This window comes from Podarcis filfolensis, assembly GCF_964270895.1.
Source record: "Podarcis filfolensis genome assembly, chromosome: 17".
Taxonomy (NCBI): domain Eukaryota; kingdom Metazoa; phylum Chordata; class Lepidosauria; order Squamata; family Lacertidae; genus Podarcis; species Podarcis filfolensis.
Window position 1 is genome coordinate 19,759,541 of NC_139621.1, and position 18,889 is coordinate 19,778,429.

The 18,889-nt window shown below is 43.9% G+C and overlaps 1 protein-coding gene across 4 annotated transcripts; it reads left to right on the forward strand.

Annotated features, from left to right (window-relative positions):
* The first annotated feature begins 3,386 nt into the window (after positions 1-3,386).
* On the forward strand, positions 3,387-18,015 carry LOC310752828 (programmed cell death 1 ligand 2-like). Of its 4 annotated transcripts, none has more exons than XR_014543027.1 (7): positions 3,387-3,547; positions 8,926-8,994; positions 10,027-10,383; positions 11,153-11,437; positions 11,755-11,898; positions 12,923-15,140; positions 17,587-18,015. XR_014543027.1 is itself a non-coding variant. In XM_083593913.1 (7 exons), the coding sequence occupies exons 2-6, from the start codon at positions 8,928-8,930 to the stop codon at positions 15,135-15,137; spliced, it is 888 nt and encodes a 295-aa protein (XP_083450039.1). In that variant the 5' UTR covers positions 3,387-3,547; positions 8,926-8,927; the 3' UTR covers positions 15,138-15,166; positions 17,587-18,015. The 4 variants fall into 4 exon arrangements, 3 of the variants coding, with proteins under 3 accessions (XP_083450039.1, XP_083450038.1, XP_083450037.1); XM_083593913.1 differs by having other exon boundaries at positions 15,103-15,166; XM_083593912.1 differs by having other exon boundaries at positions 15,103-15,140.
* The last annotated feature ends 874 nt before the right edge of the window (positions 18,016-18,889 follow it).

Consider the following 18,889-nt stretch of genomic DNA (forward strand, 5'->3'; position numbering starts at 1 on the left):
CCTATTTTCCAGGGACAGTCCCAGATTTACAAAAGCTGTCCCAGTTTCTGATTTGATCCTGGAATGTCCCACTTTTCCTTAGGCCATCCCTATTTTCATCAGAGAAATGTTAGAGGGTATGAAGTTAGGCTACCTCCCAAGCCAAGGAGATAAGTAACTATGCAACCTTTAGAAGACATCTGAAGGCCACCCTGCATAGGGAAGTGTTGTTGTTTTTTTAAAAAAGTATTATGTTTTATGTTTTTATATATGTTGGAAGCCTCCCAGAGTGGCTGGGGCAACTCAGTCAGATGGATGGGGTAAAAATAATAAAATTATTCTTATTATGGAATAGGGTGCCCCAAGTTTAATCAGAGAAATGTTGGAGGATATGAAAGCATGTTCTCCTTCATGGAGAGCACGTGTTGCAGTGGGGTCTATCAAGACATCCCACTGTTGCTGGGCGGGTGAAGGTAGTTGGCCACTGCTGTGATTGGGCTCTTCTTGTCATTGGGGAAAAGTTGATGTTGCCATTTTGTGACTGACAGCCAGAACTCTTAAATTCCCTGCACGCATCGTTGAGCTGCCTCTTTTCGCTGCGTGCATCGGACCACCCGCCCACCCTCCCTATTTTAGGGTTGTTCGCTTGACCTTGCTATGCCTGTCATGGGGTCATCTGCTTTTGGGGCAGGGGCCGGGTGGGAATTTTGTCCATTTGGCTGATTGGCTGGTGCCATTTGGTTTTTGCCTACTGCGTAGCAAATTGCCACAACTTGTAAGGTTGCGGTTAGGCATTGGTTTTATGAATTGGTTGGTGGAGGGGGTATGGTTGGCTGTGCCTGCCCCTCCGATGCTGCTGCAAGGGTATTCCATTAAAGGAATCCAGAGGCTCGCCATGCTCTTGTCCGAACCCCTGTCAAGGGGCTAGGGCCATGCAAGAGCCCCTGGGAGCATTTGGGGAGAGGTGAGGGCATGGTACCCAGCTCCATCTTTCTCCCCAAAATGTTTTCCCTTTCTTACTTTCGCGGGTGTGTGAATGTCAGTTTGTCCCCGTGGGGGTCAGATAGTTGCAACCAATGCCTAAGCAACCACTCACATTTTTTGTATTTTAATAAAGTTGTGGCCAAAATTATGCCAAAAACCTTAAACAAAAATTCTGTGTGAATTATGTTTTATTGGGGTGGCTTGGGGACCTCGACATGCAACCAGGTCAGTAGTGGACAGACACCTTGTTTAATGGGGTTATTCAGACTGGGAAATCCATGCCCCATTACCTGTTGTTTGCTCCTGTGTTGAGCAGTGGAAGAGGAAGGAGCTGGGCTAATCTAAATAGTCTTGCCCTGACATCACACAATCCTTCCCCAGGTGTCTGCTGCAAACACAGACCAAACACCTGCAAAGATTCGGCCTTTTGCCTGCACAACTGCACATGCCACGGCTTACGCAGAATGGTTCCAGAATCTGGGGAGGTCTTTGGGTGTACAACTTCTCCTTACAACAAAGGTGAATGCTGAATGCTCAGGCATTGTGAGAGGAACGTGTGATGCTGTGGTGTATCTGCTCTGCACAGGAGCCCTGTCGCTTGTGAAAAATCATTTGTGTCATGAAGATACATGTAACATAACAAGGTTTTCATTAACATGCTGGATGCCAGAATAAAGGTAAAAAAGGTAAAGGACACCTGGACAGTTAAGTCCAGTCAAAGGCGACTATGGGGTTGTGGCGCTCATCTCGCTTTCAGGCTGAGGGAGCTGGCGTTTGTCCACAGACAGCTTTCTGGGTCATGTGGCCAGCAGGACTAAACTGCTTCTGGCGCAACGGAACACCATGACGGAAGCCAGAGAGCATGGAAACGCCGTTTACCTTCCTGCCACAGGAAGTATTTATCTACTTTCACTGGCGTGCTTTCGAACTGCTAGGTTGCCAAAATATACTTGGTTAAAAGAGGGGACAACATTTCTTCTCAAAAGACTTGTGAGTCCTTGAGAAATCTTTGGGGACTAAAATTATGAAAGCTGAATCATTAAGGATTTGGGCTTTTTGCAAATTTGCACAGAGAATCCTTTGTGTCCCGTTATATTTTCAAATATATGCATACTACCATGAGACCTAGAACTTTGTTGCTGTTTTTAAGGTACAAGAGTCCAAATTTTCAGGACTTTGAAAATCTGTACTTCACAGTCCTTATTTTATGGTATACAAAAAGATTGGTCATTTACGTATCAGTGCACTTCCTAATTTGGGTGTATAATGTGAAAAACTGGATTTATATCAGGAATGTTTGATTCATCATCATTATTTCTTGTCAGCTGCCTGGATTTCTTGTCAACCGCTTAGAGGTTTTATTACAATCAAGCAGTATATAAATTTTGTAGGATAATAAATACGTACATTATTGGTGTTTTCTTCATAGATGGACAGAGGCAGCAAAGTAGGATGATAACAGACATGTTGCAGTATGCTCATTACAACATGTTCATGAATCAGGATGTATTTTCTGGTGATATATTTATTATTTGGTCTGCATATTTGCATCATCATTTGCATTCAGACACTTGAAGAAGGAAGCTCTTGGCTCCATTTAAAAGAAGAAGAAGTTTACATACTCTTATCCAACTAAAACCAGTCCATTTGAGGCTGCTATTTCACCAACTCGTACAAACTATAGCACTCTGGGTTTCTTTTCCTCTTCCTCCTCCTCTTCTTCTTCTTCTTCTTCTTCTTCTTCTTCTTCTTCTCCTTCTTCTTCTTCTTCTTCTGTTTTCCCTACCACCACCCCCCAAAAAAACCACACATTCAGAACTTGCTTTTGCAAAGAGTCTCTCTGGGCTTGTTGTTGTTTAGTCGTTTAGTCGTGTCCGACTCTTCGTGACCCCATGAACCAAAGCGCTCCAAGCACTCCTGTCTTCCACTGCCTCTCGCAGTTTGGTCAGACTCATGTTTGTAGCTTCGAGAGCACTGTCCAACCATCTCGTCCTCGGTTGTCCCCTTCTCCTTGTGCCCTCCATCTTTCCCAACATCAGGGTCTTTTCCAGAGAGTCTTCTCTTCTCATGAGGTGGCCAAAGTACAGCATAATCAGAGAAGAAAGCACAAAGTTAAGCCATGATCTTTGTCATTCATCACCTAGGAGTGCATATTGGATATTCAGGGTGCTGAAGAGCTATCAGCTTGTTGTTATTTTCAAACAAAGCAGTGCTCCTGCTGCAGAAAGATGTAGGTCAGATGTGTTGCCATGACCTTGTACACAAGGAAGTACAGTATGCAGCTGCTTTGTTTTGCTTTTAGAATGCAGAACAACTAAATACAAAAGTACAGCCCGCAAGTGTGACAATGAAAGAGAAACCACAAGCACTTCATTTCCCGAAAGAAGGCTGGCATCTATCCAACCACTTTCTTCAGAAAAGCTAGTTATTGGAGTTCAGCATTTTATTCATGAGAGAAGACTCTGGCAATGAAGCATGATACCTTGTTCCTCTCTGGCTGTCTCAAGACACATACATCAAGGAGGCACGCTTTTGCCTGGGACAACAAATTCCACTGTGAAGGAGATCGGCCTTAAATCTTGAGGTGAATATAATTCTGATACAGAATATCAGTATTTCTAATATGCTCTAGAACAAATAATTTGTCTGGATTGTCAGGCAGCTCTCTTGGAAAACATGAGATGTGAAGGGAATTGGTGGAGATTTATCATGGCCAAATCTTTAAACAAGGAAAGCAACGTGTGTGTGTGTGTGTGTAAATTTTTATGTGTTTATTGACATTATGCAGTGGGCAGAAGCTAGATCAGAATCTACAGGTAGATCTCTAGGTGATTTGTAGTAGATCAGACCCCCTGTTGTCTAACAGCCTCCCCCCAATCTAAAATAGGGATGTGTGTCCATTATACCGTTAAAACACATTATTTCCCTCAAAGAATTATGGGCACTATAGTTTGTTAAGGGATGGTTGGAATTTTAACTTTGTGAGGGGTAAAGTATTCTAGGAGGGGGGATGTAGGGTTGTCATATGTCCTCTTTTTCCAGGACATGTCCTCTTTTTCAGGAGTAACATTTCTGTCCTGGTGGATTTTTGGAATTTGGCAAAACGTCCTCATTTTGTTCTTTGGTACTAAAGGGAGCTTGGGAATTGCCATTCCGGAAGTGTTAAATTGGACAAGAGCTGATTCAGAAATGCGTGTTTGGTTATTCTTTTACTTATTTTCAACAGTTGTCTCCTTCTTTCCCATAAAAGAAAAACAAATCAAGGTAGCAAACAACGTGATAGGAAATTAAAACAATATCAAACAATCAAATGCCTTCAATTAGGCTAAAACAACAATAAACTCGAAGTCATATGCTGGAGGGGGAACCTGTTCATCAAAAGGAGTGCTGTGATGAGGCTGAAGTTCCTTTCTTGTCAACATCAGAAAGCCCTATCCCATGACTCACATACTGTGCTTAAGATGGAGGGGGAACAGGGCCTTAGAGGATTATCTCAATAATTAAGCTGAGAGCCAACATGACACACTGGTTAAAGCTTCTGGGCTGAGCCCATAGGTCCATAACAAGGATCCTGCAAGATCAAGCCATCTTTCTTCTTCTTCTTTGGCGATCACTCGTAGCCGAGTAAAATAGTCATTCCATAAACACGGTTTCAAAAGTGAGTCAGTAAGTGATTGTGGAGGCCAATTCTGGACCCACACATCCTTCCACCGTGGGGACATAGGTTTCCGGGTGGGAGTTGATCACGTTGAGAGTTTGCCAAACGTGCCTTCCTCTTAGCACGCTTCTCCCTTTTGTCCTGAGTTTGAGTATCTTCAAAGTCCAAGGCACCTTTGGTAAAGGCTGTTCTCCAATTGGAGTGTTCGCAGGCCAGTGTTTCCCAGTTGTCAGTGTTTATACTACATTTTTTAAGATTTGCCTTGAGAGAGTCTTTAAACCTCTTTTGTTGACCACCAGCATTACGCTTTTCATTTTTAAGTTCAGAGTAGAGTAGTTCCTTTGGAATACGATAATCACGCATCCAAACAACATGACCATGTTGAAGAATCATTGCATCCAAACAACATGACCAGTCCAATGAAGTTGATATTGAAGAATCATTTCTTCATGATGATCTTTGCTTCTTCCAGTACACTGGCATTATAGGGCTATCTAGGCAAGCATCTTCTCTCCCACATCCCTCTCCGCCCCCCGCCCCAGGCCTCTTCTTTGCTCTTCAAAATATGGCAACCCTAGAATAGTGTGTACTTACTTAGAATGTGCCTTGAAGTTGATGTACACAGCCACAACAGAACCCTATGGCGGAGATCAGGAGTAGACTGCGGTGGAAAGGACCTGCGGTTCTGCTACTGATCACAACTTTTTGCCCTGAGGTTGTGCCCAGGGCATCTTCATTAATTCCTAATGTATGTCTGCTCTTTCCCATTGGTAGACTCCAGGGTGGTAGTAAAAAAAACTCCCAACAAAGTCCAAAGAAACCAACGAAGTCCAAAGTCTGCCCCTCCTTCCCAGTTTTTAGACTGTCCCATAACAAATGTTCTTTATCCCATGACAGCTTTACTGTTGTCATGTGTGCGTGTGTGTGTGTACACGCACACACACGGTACATTTTTAATTGGGTTTTTTATTGTTGTCGGCCATGTTGTCAGCATTGTTTATGGAATGGCAAGGTACAAAGGTGATAAATTAATAAGCTAGCTGTGCAGAACAACACATCCAGGTAAAGCTGCAGACCGCTGTCCATGTTAAATGTCCGACCTGGCCAGTTCAAGACTTGCTGCACACATCTGTAGCAGCATGGGCTGTGCGCATGGGAATCTGGTGCCTCACAGCAGCAGCTCGGAAAAGGTAGAGGAAGCAGTGGTATTCTCCAAGCAGTAGTGGTCCTGTGCTGATGGGCAGGAGTGCCAATTTGGCCCCATGATCGTGGGTGCCCACAGCTGTGAGTGCCATGCAGCGTGCATGGCCCTGGCACCAAAATTTGTGGGTGCCTGGCTCCTTCATGGGGGCACCTATGCTGGTGGGGATAGGTCAGGGGAGCTGGTGGCAGCCAAGTCAGCAGAACTCCTGGTTGGAGTTCTCCTTTCCTCCTCCTTTCTCCTTTTTACCCTTAAACTCAAAAGTAACAAGTAAGAGTAATGGGCAAAATGCTGAGTGAGATCTATACTGTTTTTGGGTTGTCCCCTCTGTTCCCTGTGGGGAATTTGCATGAAGCATAGGTTGGGCAATTCAAAGCAGAGGTGAAGAGGTGAAAAAATGAGTTTCCAATCTTACTTGGCCTGCTCTCTCTCTTTTTATCATTCATGGCAGCATATTTGAGTCAAGGAATGTGCGCTTCTCAGCATGTGCAGAAGCTGCATCTGGAGAAGATATGGGGCAGGCTCATGATATAATTAAGATTAATTAATTAATTAATTAATTAATGCTAACTATTGAAAATGAGCGTAGCTCAGTCCTGCATTTCCTTGCTTTTCAGCGCAAGGTAGCCTGATCAGGATGTGCTCTGAAGATCCTACCTCAGATGGCAAATATCGGGTGTAGCATTAAGGTGGAAAATGTAAAATAGATCTCATCCTTTGGCCCCAAATATTGGTGCCCTTTGCAGTGGTGGTGAGGATTCAGCCTCCAAATTGGCTTCTTTGCATCTCCCCTGTCCGAGACCACACCACTGTTGTTGGTTCTTGGCTCAAAACCAGTATCAAAATGCATTTTAAAATGTATATTTTGAGAGAGAAAGGTTTCAAAAAAAAAGAAAAAAAAGACCGTATTTTCCCATGTATAAAACAATGGGGTTTTTTGCTAAAAAAAAATAGTCAAAAATTGGGAGTCGTCTTATACACGGATGGTGAATGCACAAGGGTTCAGGTTCTGGCTCTTGAAATACGGCAACCCTAACTATTTAAAAATGTTGATTTCTTAATTTGGGGTTCCAAAAAATTAGGGGTCATCTTATACATGGGAGGAGTGTCTTATATATGGAAAAATACGGTATATAGAAAGTTAAGTTTAAAGTACAGTAATACCTCAGCAAACATCCATTCTAGTGCATGTCCGCGGCAAACTCGGAAGTACTGGAACAGGTTACTTCCGTTTTGCCGCTCACTCATGCACAGAAGTGCAACATTGCACTTTGCACTTGCGCAGAAGCTTAAACTGCTCCATGTGCATGCGCAGACATGGCGCTTTGCCCTGCATCCTTTTCGGCTAGCGGCCAGGGCTCCGGAATGGATCCCGGCCGCAAAACAAGGTACGACTGTACATATTTAAGTGTGATTTTTGTGTGAGAGAGATCACACACACATGGTGATTAATGTGGCTATGGGATGAGACAGACTTACGACTAAACACATATGCAAGTGATATGGATGAAAAATAGGCTGATTCATCCATTCCTGGTTGCCACGCCCTATACTAGCTGACATCTCCAGTTGTAATGCAGCTAGATCAGTTCCTGTGGGTTAGAACATTTATTCTTGGAAGGCTGCATGAAGCATACATGCCATTTTGGAGTTAGCCAAGTATGTGTTCATGGAGCTTGGCGGGGGTGGGGGGCGAGTCTAGCAACTTTGGCACCTTATTACTTAAATTGCAAATTTTATGGAACAATGACTTCCCTTTTTCTCTTTCCATGGTTCATTTTACCTGTCATGCATCCCTGCATATTTTACTATAACCTTTCAAATCAGTTTTCCACTTTTACATCCATCAAAAATTATTTGCTCTGTTGAATTTATCTCAGTGCTGCCAGTGCTTTCAGCTGTATACAGTTATTTTCCATATATTCAATAAATGTTTTCCACCCTTCTTTATATGTATGTTCTTCTTGCTCTCTTATTCTATTTGCCAAATCTGCAAGTTGTGCATATTCTGTCAATTTAAGCTGCCAATCCTCTTTAGTTGGTGTTAGGTTGTGGGTGAACATATCAGACGACACAGCGATTCTTCAAACAGCTCTTGCTTATTCACAGGCCAGAACAGAACTGAACTGAAGGGTTCAGTCAGCCTGCTTATATAGAGCTCCAGTACAATGTAACTGTAACAATTTTCTAAAACTATCCAATCACTGAACATCACTTTCGATCCCTTATTTGCATAACTATCTACAGTATCCCCCTGCTGGCCCAGGGTGAGAACTTCAGTACATAACAGTTGGGACTTCGCTCACTTTCCATTTTGGGGCTAACAAAATATGGGCCGCAGTTGTTGCATACATAAATAATTTTCTCTGACATCTAGGAATTTCAGTCTGGGTTATCCCCAACAAAAAGGACTCTGTTTTGGGGAGCAAAGTAATTTTAAACATTTTTTTCAATTCATTATAAATCATTTCCCAATGCACTTTTACCTTTTTACATGTCTACCACATGAGAAAAAACATTTCCTCCGTTTCTTTACACTTCCAACACATCTCTGATTCTGTTTCATCAATCTTAGCCAACCTACTCGGAGTTAAGTACCATCTATTAATCATTTTCAGGTAATTCTCTTTCAATGAATAACATGCAGTAAATTTCAGATCGCTTTTCCAGAGTTTCTCCTAGAGGTTGAGCTCTATATTGTGTCCTATATCTATTGCCCAGTGTGTCATTGAAGCTTTAACCAGCTCATCTTTTGTTTCCCATTCTAATAGAAAGTTATACATTTTAGACAAAAGTTTATCCATATTTTGTAAAAGTTCTTTTTCAAATTGTGAGCCATGTGTATTGTGTTTCTTACCCACCCGGAAGGGGTTACAGCAAAGCAATGAGGCAATTTAAAATCAGATAAAACTAATACTTAATACATCATCGAAAGTACAGTTTAAAACAGAGAATAAGGTCAGGTTCAAAACATGTATCTCAGCTGTCGAATTCTCTTCTTTTAGGGGTATATTACTGAATCATAAAGACATGCATTCTTTGGCAGAGCAGTTGTTTATATGCCACAATGTAGGATGTTTATCATGTCAACATTGCTTTTCAGATATGTCTAGGCAAATGTCCAAACTGCTGCCAGTTGTGCTACTGGAAATCCAGCTTCATATGATTGCAGGTGAGAGCTTTCATTTGGGCAGGTTTACAATGAAGTCCTCAAAGAGTTGTACATTTCCCTTTGGATCTGAAGTCTAAGAGCTTCAGAGCTATCTGGAAGGCTTGGGTGGGTCACACATTCCTGAATGCCAGGGTCAGAAAAAGTCTACCATTGATGAATATTCAGCCACTGTGGATGGTGGATTGCAATTCTTGTCTGCTGGGCACTTTCCTTGCACCTTTGCAGTCTGCAGGAAATATTCCTGAGCCCTGAGATGCTCTTACTCAGGTCTCCGTCAGTTTAGTGTCCCAAATGGGTTGTGCCTTTGGTCTGTAGTAACAGCAATGGAATGTGTCCTCATGGGGCCCAGGACATGCACGTGATCCCAGCCTCGCAGAGTGGTTCAGGGAAGGTGGTATGAGAAGGACCCCTGGGCTAGACAATCGTCCAACTAGGAGTGCCAATGTGAATTAAATTTTTGGAGGGCCCACTTGAGCCCTGCCCTGCAAAATCGATCACATGGCATGGCATGTCACACATCTGTTGAATGACAATACCCATCATCTTTTTGGGGGGAGGGCAGGTGAAAGGTTGGCTCCTATGCGTCCAACAAAGAAAGAAGATGTCTACAATCTTCTCCCGTCTCTCTATAAGCATCCTGAATGTGTTAAATGCATAGTTACTGAATATGCATGAAATTGGTCTTGTGGGAGTTTGAAGTTTGATCCTGGTTGTGTGAAAATACTTTCTTTACTCAAATACTTTCTTTAAAAATGGCAGCAAATCATGGCATGTTTTTACAGAAACTCATTTAAAGGGCCCAATTCTTCATTTCCTTTTCACTGTAGTGTGGTGACATTGGCATGGAAAGGGACTACCCTACTTGATTCCTCCATGTAGAAAGCAGTCATGTCAGTAAGTTGTGAACAAGAAGAAGACATACCAACCAGAAATCCACACACTGTTGATATCAGACTTACTGGACTTCTTCTGTTCCGCATAAATCCTGGTGCTTGCATGATAAGATACTCATGCTTTGTTTCAACCTCTCAGCTTTATTCACAGTCAAAGTTCTTCAGCCACGTTACACTGCGGAGTACGGGAGTGATGTGATTATGGGATGTCGCTTTCCAGTCCATTCCCCATTAAATTTGATGGGACTAAGTGTCTCGTGGCAAAGAAAGCTGTCACTGGGGGACAAAGAAGTCTACAAGCTCAACAATGGCCAAGAAGACCTCACCCATCAGGATTCTGATTATCATGGGAGAGCGTCATTGTCACATGAGGAGTTAGACAAAGGACTTTCTTTGCTGTCTATCACCAACATAAAGCTCACAGATGCAGGAGATTACATCTGTGTTGTTAAATACGAGGGAGCAGACTACAAGTACATTACTTTGGAAGTTGAAGGTTGGTAGCTGCAGAACTTACAATATATATATTGTAATACTGTATTATTGCACCCAAGCAGTGAGAATCTAAGAGAATGATTTGCAGCCTTAGTTTCCTCTGGAGGCAAGAATGCTGAACACACTCTGTCATTTTAATCCTTTGTTTCTTAACAAAGGAACTGATTAACACTTTCCACAGCTTTGAACTCACAGAAAAGGGCTCCTATGTGTATACAGCTGTATGCAATGGTGGTTGTTCCACTAGATCTACATCTTTCCTGTCTTTTAAAAAAAGTTAATTATACTTCTTTCCTATATTTTTTTAAAAAAAGTTAATTATTTGCAGTTATTTATGTGAGAATTTGGAGAAGAAGAAAAAGTGGCTTCTGCATGTGCTCCAACTTTCAACATGTGTGTGTTATTGGAATTGTAGGGTTAGTACTGTATGTGTCTCTAGGTTTGAGAGCAGTATGCAGAGTTTGCATTCCTGTTTCCCTTCAGGAAAACTAACCCCCTGCTAACCTCCTGGCCCAGGCAGGATAAGCAAAGTAGAAAGCCTTGGCTTCTTGCTATGCCTGAACTAAATCTCCTGGTTTGTTTCTTCCAACGTATTTTAAAGATGTGCACATTAAATGCAAGATGTAATCAATGTCCCTTCTTGCTTAGTTCAAAGCATGGGTCTTCTCTTATATGATGGTTGTGTAAATCAACCAAAAGGAAGAGAAACGGGAAAAGTGCCACCAAAATACTGCAAAGCGCTCTGTGATACTGTCCTCCACTTCTTGCAGCACCCTACAAAATAATCAATCTACAGGAAAGAAGAGAGGAAGAAGACTTGATCTTAGCTTGCCATTCAGAAGGGTACCCTCTGGCTGAAGTTTCTTGGCACTATGAGAGGGATCTGAATGCCAGCATACATGCAAACACTACATATGAAATGACAAGGGATGGACTTTTCAACATAACCAGCATCCTGAGAGTCAGACCACGCACTCCTGGAAACTACAGCTGTGCATTCTGGAATCAGGAACTGAATCAGGAGACATCAGCCCACATATCAGTGGTTTTGCAAGGTAAACACTTGTGTGGTTTCACATTAATCTGTAGCACGCCCCTACAATCAGCTGGTCCCAAGGGTGAGTTAAATACCAATATGCACTATCACCAAGATGTACCAATGGATGCTCTTGGTAGCATCACAGCACCTGGTGATTTTTGTAACGTTAGCTCACTGTCTGTACAAGAAACAGCTTCAATTGCAGGGAGAATTATGAAAACGGGTTTTTTTAAAAAAATCCTAATTAATTATATCCTGCTTCTTTGATCAAACTGGGCAATGTATCAGATTGTGTTCGGGATAATATACATATTTTAATTTTCTTGTTTACAGATAAAACACCTCCAGCACATAACAGGGGGAAATCTCCCCTCTCATTCATCCTACCAATTTGTCTGCTGGCATTATTTTTACTAATAGCAATTGCCATTAAAGTCCAAAGGAGCAAGTCAAGCACAAAGCTGAGTACCCGAAAAGGTGAGAGACTATGGCAAGACTCGGGCTCTTGCGGTTATTTCTGTATGTGTGGGGTTGGCTATATATTTATAATCTACTGGAAGCCGCTTTGGAGATATCTCAATCAAAAGGTGGAGTATAAATCATCAAAGCTAATGAACAATTAACTTTGGTCATACAGACGCTGAAATTAAATGTATCTAGTCTGTTTATGAATTAGGGGAGCACCACCCAATTTGGGGGTTGTCCAGACTTCCACTTGTCCCTTTGCCTAGAAAGTATAGGTCCAAGTGATTTTGCCTTTGCCTCGCAGATTTCCCTAGGAAAACCCACTCTTTACTGCTGAATCTGAACAAACAGCATTCTGTAGAAAACCTATTGCCATTGGTTCCATATTCAGCAAAGAGCTGGTTTCTCTGGCGGGAAGCAGTAGGACACACAGAAGTGTGGGCCAGCCCTTGTTTGCTTCTGGTTGTTAGAGTTGTACAATGAAACTCCCAAATCTGGACTCTTGTGCAGAAATGGATTTTATTTACCACAAGAAATGAGTTTTAAAGCTTTACTGCGGGGGTGGGTTGGGTTGGGGTAGTCAACCCAACGTTTAAACGTTGCAAAACGACTCCCAAAAAAGATACATTGCAAACCTAGCAATGGCTCAGCTCCATACAGTATTTCTCCCTCTGGTCCCAGAGAGAACTTAATGAAAATGCATCTGTCTCCTTTCTCTGCCTGCTGACATCTCTCTGTGTCTATGTCTCTCTGTGTTGCACGCAGACACATTTGCATGTAAAGACTCAGAAGACAGATCTCCTGTTGAGTCATGGTGCAGTCCCAGGACTGACTACAATACCCAGCAGAAAAATATCAGGGCAAGAGGCAAGGGGGTGGCAAGGCTGGCAGTGTAAAGAGACAAGCAGAGACCATCAGGTGTTCCCACTGGGGCACTTGTATTGTGTCGTCATGAGGTGGTTGCGGTGCCGCAGCGGTCGCTAAAGCGCCGCCCTTCTGCATCCCTCCCCATCCCCTCCTCTTCCTCCTCCATCAGGCCGCCTCCTCAGCCGCTGCTGCCTCCGGCTTCCCCTGGCAGCGCGGCAGACGTCTCGCAGGAGAGGGGCTGCCAGCCCACCCACCGCCACACGTCTCCTCACGTCGCGCCCCTGAGGGGAAAAAGGGAGAGACAGAGATGCGGCAGCTCGTGCGCGCGCTCTCTCGAGGCGGAGGACCTAGAGCCACTGCTTCCCTCCTGAGCCGGGCGAGCATGAAAGCCGGGAAATTTAAGGGACATCATCTGTCCAGGACAGCAGCAAGACACAGCGATGGGATAAGGGAGTTTCCCGCCAAATAAGGGACAGTTGACAGCTATGGTTTAGCGTGGCACACGGGAACCGACTGAGTGGGTGGGGGGGGTCCCCAAGCGGACAGCGGGGGTCCATGGGCTGGTTAGACGACCCCCATGGGCCGCTTATGGCCCATGGGCCTTAGGTTGCTACCCCTGGACTAGAGGTTGGGTCAGTGTTTCTTTCCAGCAGGCCGCCAGCTCAGTGCCGGATTTACGTATAAGCTAAACAAGCTACAGCTTAGGGCTCCACTCTCTTGGGGGCCCCAAAAAAATTTAAAGGGGGGAAAAACTGGATGTGCATTTCCAAAATATAAGATAAAAAACAAATAAAATAAAACCTACATACAGCAACAGTGTTTTCTGTTGTATAGGCTCCTATGATGTAAGTTATGGGCCCCGCCTGCTAGCCTGCTCCCTAAAATATCACTGGTTTGCTCATTTCTATATACAGGGTGCCTACATTCTGCATGGACTGGTTGCATGGCAACATGCGCAAATGGCTTTAGATACCTATGAGGTCCATAAATTACCATATAGCATATATTCAACACAAAAAACAGCAACAATTTGTTGTTGACAAAGGACAGCTGGATATATAAAGGGCCCCATTACCTTCAGTAGCTTAGGGCCTCATCAAACCTTAATCTTGCCCTGCACCAACTACTGCATTCTAACCCTCGCTAGCCAATGGATCTGTTGGTAAGGGTTGCCCAAGAAGAAATAAACAAAGCAACTTGATAATGGCTATTTCCAGACTCTTGGCTTTCAATGGAACTTCTTAGCCACAACTGGTTTTAGGATCTCCTCCTCCTCCTCCCCTGCCTTCTCCTTCTGTGCGATAGTACTTGGAGTGTTAATAAAACCGAAAGTGTTTTGGGGCATTTCCAGATTTCTCTAGGAATAGATAACAGGAAATATCTAAGAACAGCTACTTCCTATTGTGGGGATTTACAGCTTCACTGATGTTTTAGCACGATGATAGATTTGCTAGCGTATGGTTACAAGAAGTCCCCATTTCCCAGGGACAGTCCACGGATTTACAAATTTTCCCCCGGACAAAATCCGTCCCCAGAATGTCCCCGGATTTCATTTAATGTCCCCGGACTTATATTTTAAGTGTTGTAGATTTATTAGTAGGGAATGAATGTTGCATGGTTGGTTCAATGGCACAAGACACATCATATGGGGACTTCCGGCAAGGCAAAATGGCGGGCGCTACGGCAATGAGCAGCTCCTGAAGGCAACCAGAGCCGACTGCGCTACCAGGCTGGCTCTGGGCTGCTGAGGCTGCCACTGCCGCCGCCACTGCCAAGGGGAAACCGGGGACGCCTGGTGCGTCAACTGGGGGAACCGCTGACACCACCCCATGACCCAAATTGAGCCTGGAGCAAGAGCACCCGGCCGACTTTCCAGCAATGCTCCAGGGCCAGGAAAACTCTGGAGAAGGGAGAAGGAGGAGAGGAGAAGGAGAAGGAAGAGAGAGAAAGGGGAAGGAGAAAAAAGAGGGGAGCCCCGACCTTGCAGCGCCACTGCCGCTGAGGAGGAGAGGTAGGAGAGCACTGGGAGGGCAAGGACATGTGGCTGAGCCCAGGCCCGACCCGAGCCTACTCCATGATGGCTAGTGCTCCAAGAGAGAAGCGCAGAGGAAGGCCATGCAACAGAGGAGACCACAGAAGAGAAGATATTATTTCTTTAAAAAATAATAACAACTCCCCACCCCTTTTCAAAAAAAAAAAAAGTGTCCCCAAATTCTTTGAAAAAAATCTGGTAACCTTAGCTAGCGTTCCTTGCAAAATGCCAAGCTTGGAAGCTCTCTTTGTATAATCTTGCATGTTTCTAGGTAAACACCTACCAACATTTTGTCTGCTTTTCATATTTCTTCCCAGGAAAACGAAGAAAATTCCGACAGTTCAGTTTTTAAAGAGTATGTAATTCTGATATAATTCTCTGGTACATTTTTTTTTAAAAAAAAATTAAAAACCACACCTGCAGCTTTAAGCAAATCTCCAGTGAACTTTACAGCTAAGCGGAGATTTGAATCTCACTCAAACCAGTCACAATCCAGTATGCTTCCACTGCACCACACTGAATCTTACTGGAAGGAAAAGGTCTGTGTTAGTTTGTGTGTTGTGCACCTGTATATGCTTATTTGTAAATAATTGTGGAGCTCCAAGTTTGGATTTCAAATTGGATTTGGGTCCACGAATTAGGCGATGCCCATATGTATCCTACCTACGGTTTCTCCTCACACATGGAGCATGAATGTGCATAAGGTAAAATGAAACTCAAGCTGTGTACATGTGGATTTGTGTGCTATTTCTCCCTTTTTGGGGCAGAATGATTACACAAATCATATGAAACCCACATCTCATGTTACAAGCTCTCTCTCCACACCTTCATGTTGTATATCCCACCACCACCAAAAGATGTTTGGTTGCGGAGGGCGGGAATGTAAGATAGGACCCTTTTTTTGTGGCAGAACCCAAGTTGTGTAATTCACTCCCTCAGGAGGTGAGAGTAGCTCCATCCCTGATGGTGTTGAGCCAGGCTAATGTTCTTATTCCGCACGGCTTCTAATGGTTGTTAAAATAAGATGGAAGGTTTTCAACTCTGCTCCTTTTCCATTCGAGTTTTAATTTTTATTTCACCACTTTGTGGTTGTTGTTGTTGTTGTTTTAAAAAAATGTGAACCACTTTGAGAGGCAGAAAAGTTGTATAAACAAAAGAAGGGGTCTTTTCTGGTAAGTGTGTGAATTGGCCCTAGTTATTCTTATGAACTTGTAGCCTTATGAGGCTTTGCCCTCGGGTGGGAAAAATATTGTGCCCGGGAAAGGGAAAATGGGAGTCAACAGACACTCAAGGAATAGTTTCAGAGAAAAAGCTTTATTTCTACCATCCATGAACTGGTAGAAGGAGCAAGTGTGATAGTTCACAAACAAGCACGAGTTCACAGTTATTTGCACAGAGTATATATTCCCCTTCCAGTTCCCTCCCCTTTCTCCTCCCTCAGGAGTCCTGCCTCGAGTTCCCCTGAGCATGAACAGAAAGCTCCTGTGTTGGGACTCTTTTGGGACTCTTGGTGACCTTCACAGAAAAGGGGAATGAGAGCGGTTCAGCATGTCCAAAGATGTTGCAACTGAATGAAATAAAAGTCAGTTCTCAGGCCTGCTCTGACAGAGTCTATTCATTAGCTTTTTGAAGCCTTCTTGTACTGATAAAAAGTAACGGTTTGCCCTTGCCACAGCATCTTGTGAGAAAAGCAGAGAAGAGCAGAGAAAAGCTGTTCTGGATATTTAGAAGACAAAAGGAATTTTGGACAGTTTTGAGGCCTGGGGTGATTGTTGAGGGGTGTGTGACTTCGGGCCTAGGTGGGGTCACCTGTCCTCACCTCCTTCAAACTGAAGTGCTTGACTGAGATATGCCTTCCCACAATCTCAATTGCCCACTCAGAGGTGAATTTGCCTCCTAAATTGGCCGTAGGATGGGCCAGATTGGTATCGCCATCTGGCCCATCCTAATGCTGTTTAGCTGCTTCTCTGTTTATAAAAGTATTTGCATACTGGCCAGTTCATACAACAACAACAACAACATTTATTATTTATACCCCACCCATCTTGCCAGCCACTCTGGGAGGCTTCCAGCAGAGTATTAAAATACAATGATTCAACAAATATTAAAAGCTTCCCTAAACAGGGCTGCCTTCAGATGTCTTCTAAAAGTCTGGTAGTTGTTGTTGTCTTTGACATCTGGTGGGAGATTGTTCCCCAGGGCGGGCGCCACCACCGAGAAGGCCTTCTGCCTGGTTCCCTGTAACTTCACTTCTCGCAGTGAGGGAACCGCCAGAAGGCCCTCAGCTGGACCTCCATGTATAGCAAAGTGTTGCATAATATATCCATGGTGATGTTATTGCTTCTGAATTCCATGGCATTGTTTCCATCCAAACTATCAATCTGTTCAGTCCACTCACCTTCTCAAGGGAGAAAGGAAAGGCATAGTAGATTTACTTCAAGGACTGAAAGTGTGTGTTCAAATCGGTGATTAAGTTTGTGAAAAGGAATCATAATTCTCATCTCTCTTCACTATTTAAGCTTCTCTCAGAACAATTCCCACCCCCACCCCCACCCCTGCTATTTCCTGTGTCAAACCTGAAAACTACAGATGTGACCAGAAATTACTCACGGTCCATCAATCTGAGAAACTGGGGGTTCTCCCTGTGTCAGTTTCTGAATTATGAAGTGTCATATCTACCAAACACAAAGATGGAAACCTTGAATTTGGGGGACTCTGGAACATCTGGTTAAAGAAAAGGAGACAAAGGCTTTTCCCGTTTATCACTTGTCTAAAGTTCTTTGTCTTTCTGCTATTCCAAGGAGATTTGGATCTTCAAACCAAGGAGCTTACTGAGGTGACTGTTACAGACTGAAGAGATAAAATGAAGATGGGAAACTGTTCTTCTGAGCTGCCTGCAATTTTGCACTTTCCACTTAATTCCGCTTTTAGAAATGTATGAGGAAGCAATGGTGCTTCAGAGGTAAATAGGGCTGACACTTCTGGTTTTTGTCAGCGCTGCAGCATGTGAATTTCTGATCGTCTTTGTGCATTTCAGCACTGTCTTTTTATAAACTACAGAAAATTGTGTTGCTGGTCAGCACTTCAAGGGGTTATCTGAGTACATCACACACATTCTGTGACTTAGTGTACCATTTCTCTGAATCTCCCTGCCCTTCATTTCCTCGAAATGTATGTGTACATGCATAGATATGTACATCAATTTATGCATTAAACGTCCGTTGTTATAATAGCTGAGTTAACTTCTCTTTTCCTCGAAGGGAAGAGCAAAGCAGGTGCATGGGGGCACTTAAGATTCAACCATGTCTCATCTTATGAAACCGAGATTGTGACCATCCAAATGCAGCCAATGCAACTTGCAGCTGAAAAACACGATGAGTGGAGTCACATGATGCATTATTATTTTTTGCTGGACTGAACAGATGGGGGGAGACTAACAGTGCAATCTTGTACAGTCAAACCTCAGGTTACAGGCGCTTCAGGTTGCGTGTTTTCAGGTTACGGACCGCTGAAACCTGGTAGTACTGGAACGGGTTACTTCTGGGTTTTGGCAGTCGCACATGCGCAGAAGCGCTGAATCGCAACCCACGTGTGTGCAGACGCGGTGCTGCGGGTTGCGAACGTTGCGGGTTGTGAGCATGCATCCCGCACGGATCACGTTTGCAACCCGAGCATCCACTGTACATGTTTACTCAGAAGTAAGAGAAGACTCCCTGGAAAAGACCCTGATGTTGGGAAAGATGGAGGGCACAAGGAGAAGGGGACGACAGAGGACGAGATGGTTGGACAGTGTTCTCGAAGCTACCAGCATGAGTTTGACCAGACTGCGGGAGGCAGTGAAAGACAGGAGGACCTGGCGTGCTCTGGTCCATGGGGTCACGAAGAGTCGGACACGACTAAACAACAACAAAAAAGAGCCACTGGGTTGTATTCAACGGAGCACTAGGTTCTGATAGTACAAGGATTTCTGCTTATGCAGAGCTCCTCCACCCCGCTCCCACTAGACCTCCTCAAATTGGTTTGAGGGGTTTCCAGTCCCCCCCCCCCAAGCAGATTTGGGGAGGGCACACAGAGTATGCATGGGGAAGAGAGGAAGTCCCATTG